This window comes from Mesitornis unicolor, unplaced genomic scaffold (assembly GCF_000695765.1).
Source record: "Mesitornis unicolor isolate BGI_N332 unplaced genomic scaffold, ASM69576v1 scaffold30201, whole genome shotgun sequence".
Classification (NCBI taxonomy): domain Eukaryota; kingdom Metazoa; phylum Chordata; class Aves; order Mesitornithiformes; family Mesitornithidae; genus Mesitornis; species Mesitornis unicolor.
This window is the reverse complement of record NW_010164929.1, coordinates 37,020-38,615: the sequence shown is the minus strand read 5'-3', so window position 1 is coordinate 38,615 and position 1,596 is coordinate 37,020. Positions and strand designations below refer to the sequence as shown.

Genomic DNA, 1,596 nt, shown 5'->3' with positions numbered 1-1,596 from the left:
CCATTGCTGGAGAAGTCAGGGAATCGGAGTTCAGTAGAAGTGCCAGGTTCCTCAGATTTCTACTCAAAGCCCTCTTCTGTCAGCTTTCCCGTGCTCCTAGTGCTGATACATCTCCAGGGGTAGCAGCCCAGTGCCAGAAAGCCAATTCCCCATCACTTTCAAGAGTTCTTTTCGAAGAAACAGGCTTCAATAGCCAGGACCCTAACCCAAGGGATTGTCATTCACAACCCGTTAATGAGCTGCCAAGTGCCCGTTACTTTTCACAGGTGTATTCATACTCCTCAGGCTTGTCCAGGAACGATATTTCTTCAACATTTTCCTCCTGACAAAGCGGCAGATTTCAACCATGAATCCCACAGATACAATGTACATGGCCAGGCCTCCAGCCTTGAGGAGCCAGCTGGGATCGGGGGATGTCACCATCGCATACATGATCAAAGCTCCTCCCCCAATTCGTAGCACCAGGAAGAGGAACACAAAGAAGAAATCCACCACCTCTCCCAGGAATGTGTGGTAACACCCCATTTCCCGCAGAAACCAGCGGGTCTGGAGCAGTGGGTTGGTGATCTCGCTAACAAATACAACAGCGTTGACTTCTGTAGCAGACCTCCCGAGCCCCAGCACCATGATCATGCCACAGATGCTCAGTGTGTGATGGGACAGCATTAAGTCACCCTCTGTCTGGAAAAACAGGCACCAGCCCAGGTCAAAGATAAAGTAACCCAAAGTCAGAGACAGCACGTGGATCTGAAGCGGAGTGTTTGGTGAACCTGAAATGAGAGATGTACATAAGCGTGGGATCTTATTTAAGACATTATTCTACAATATGGAGCAATACAGGTTGTGAGTATGTCCCTTTCCTCCTTAATTTCATGCTTTATCCTATGGGCTAAATGCTGGAAGATTGGTCCTGCCCTCCCTTCACACTTCAGCCTGCTCAGCAGACCCAGGCAGGCCATCCCATCCCACCACACTTCTGTTCCTCTTTTTCTCTCCACCCTTTTAGAAAGCAGGGATGGAAAGCCTGACCCCCATCAGCAGAACTACTTGAGATTTAATGATAGAAACCAGCAAACAACTCCACAGCCATATGCCAGGAGTTATTACACCCTTCAAGAGGTGAACAGCTGTCAGTTTATTCTCAACACACTGCTACACCTAATGCCACAATAAACTCAAGCTGCCAACCTGAAAACTTTCGACATGCTTATGGATAAATAAAAAAAAGAATAAAGAGAGTAAGAAGTGGTAAGGGCTGAAGAAGCAGCAAGGGATTTAAACAAAATCCTGCCCAAAGCACAACCCCAAAACATATACATTAGAGAACAGACAGCAAAACCAATCTGACCCCCCCCCACTCCTCCTGTAATAGAAACAGTGATGTCCACACTGCATGACAGTAAGACTCCTAACATACCTGCATGGGTCAGAGGCCAGGGGCCATCCACAAGAGCAACGTAACCAGAGAGGCAGGTGACAGTCACCCCATGCAGCAGGGTGACCAGGCGGCAGCTCCACTCGCAGGAACGGTCCTTGTTCCAGTAGCAGAAGCAGGTGTACAGAGAGAGCCAGGCAGCGAGGCTGCAGGTCACCTCC

At 48.9% G+C, this 1,596-nt stretch overlaps 1 protein-coding gene across 1 annotated transcript in view; it reads right to left on the bottom strand.

The window, feature by feature from the left end:
• Positions 1–231: 231 nt before the first annotated feature.
• Positions 232–1,596, bottom strand: part of LOC104548457 (transmembrane protein 136-like) — a 1,658-nt gene continuing 293 nt past the window's right edge. Inside the window, exons 2-3 of the mRNA XM_010194475.1 lie at positions 1,418–1,592; positions 232–770 (exon numbers count right to left, since the gene is read on the bottom strand). Coding sequence (XP_010192777.1) covers positions 232–770; positions 1,418–1,592 — 714 coding nt within the window. The remainder of the gene's footprint in view (positions 771–1,417; positions 1,593–1,596) is intronic.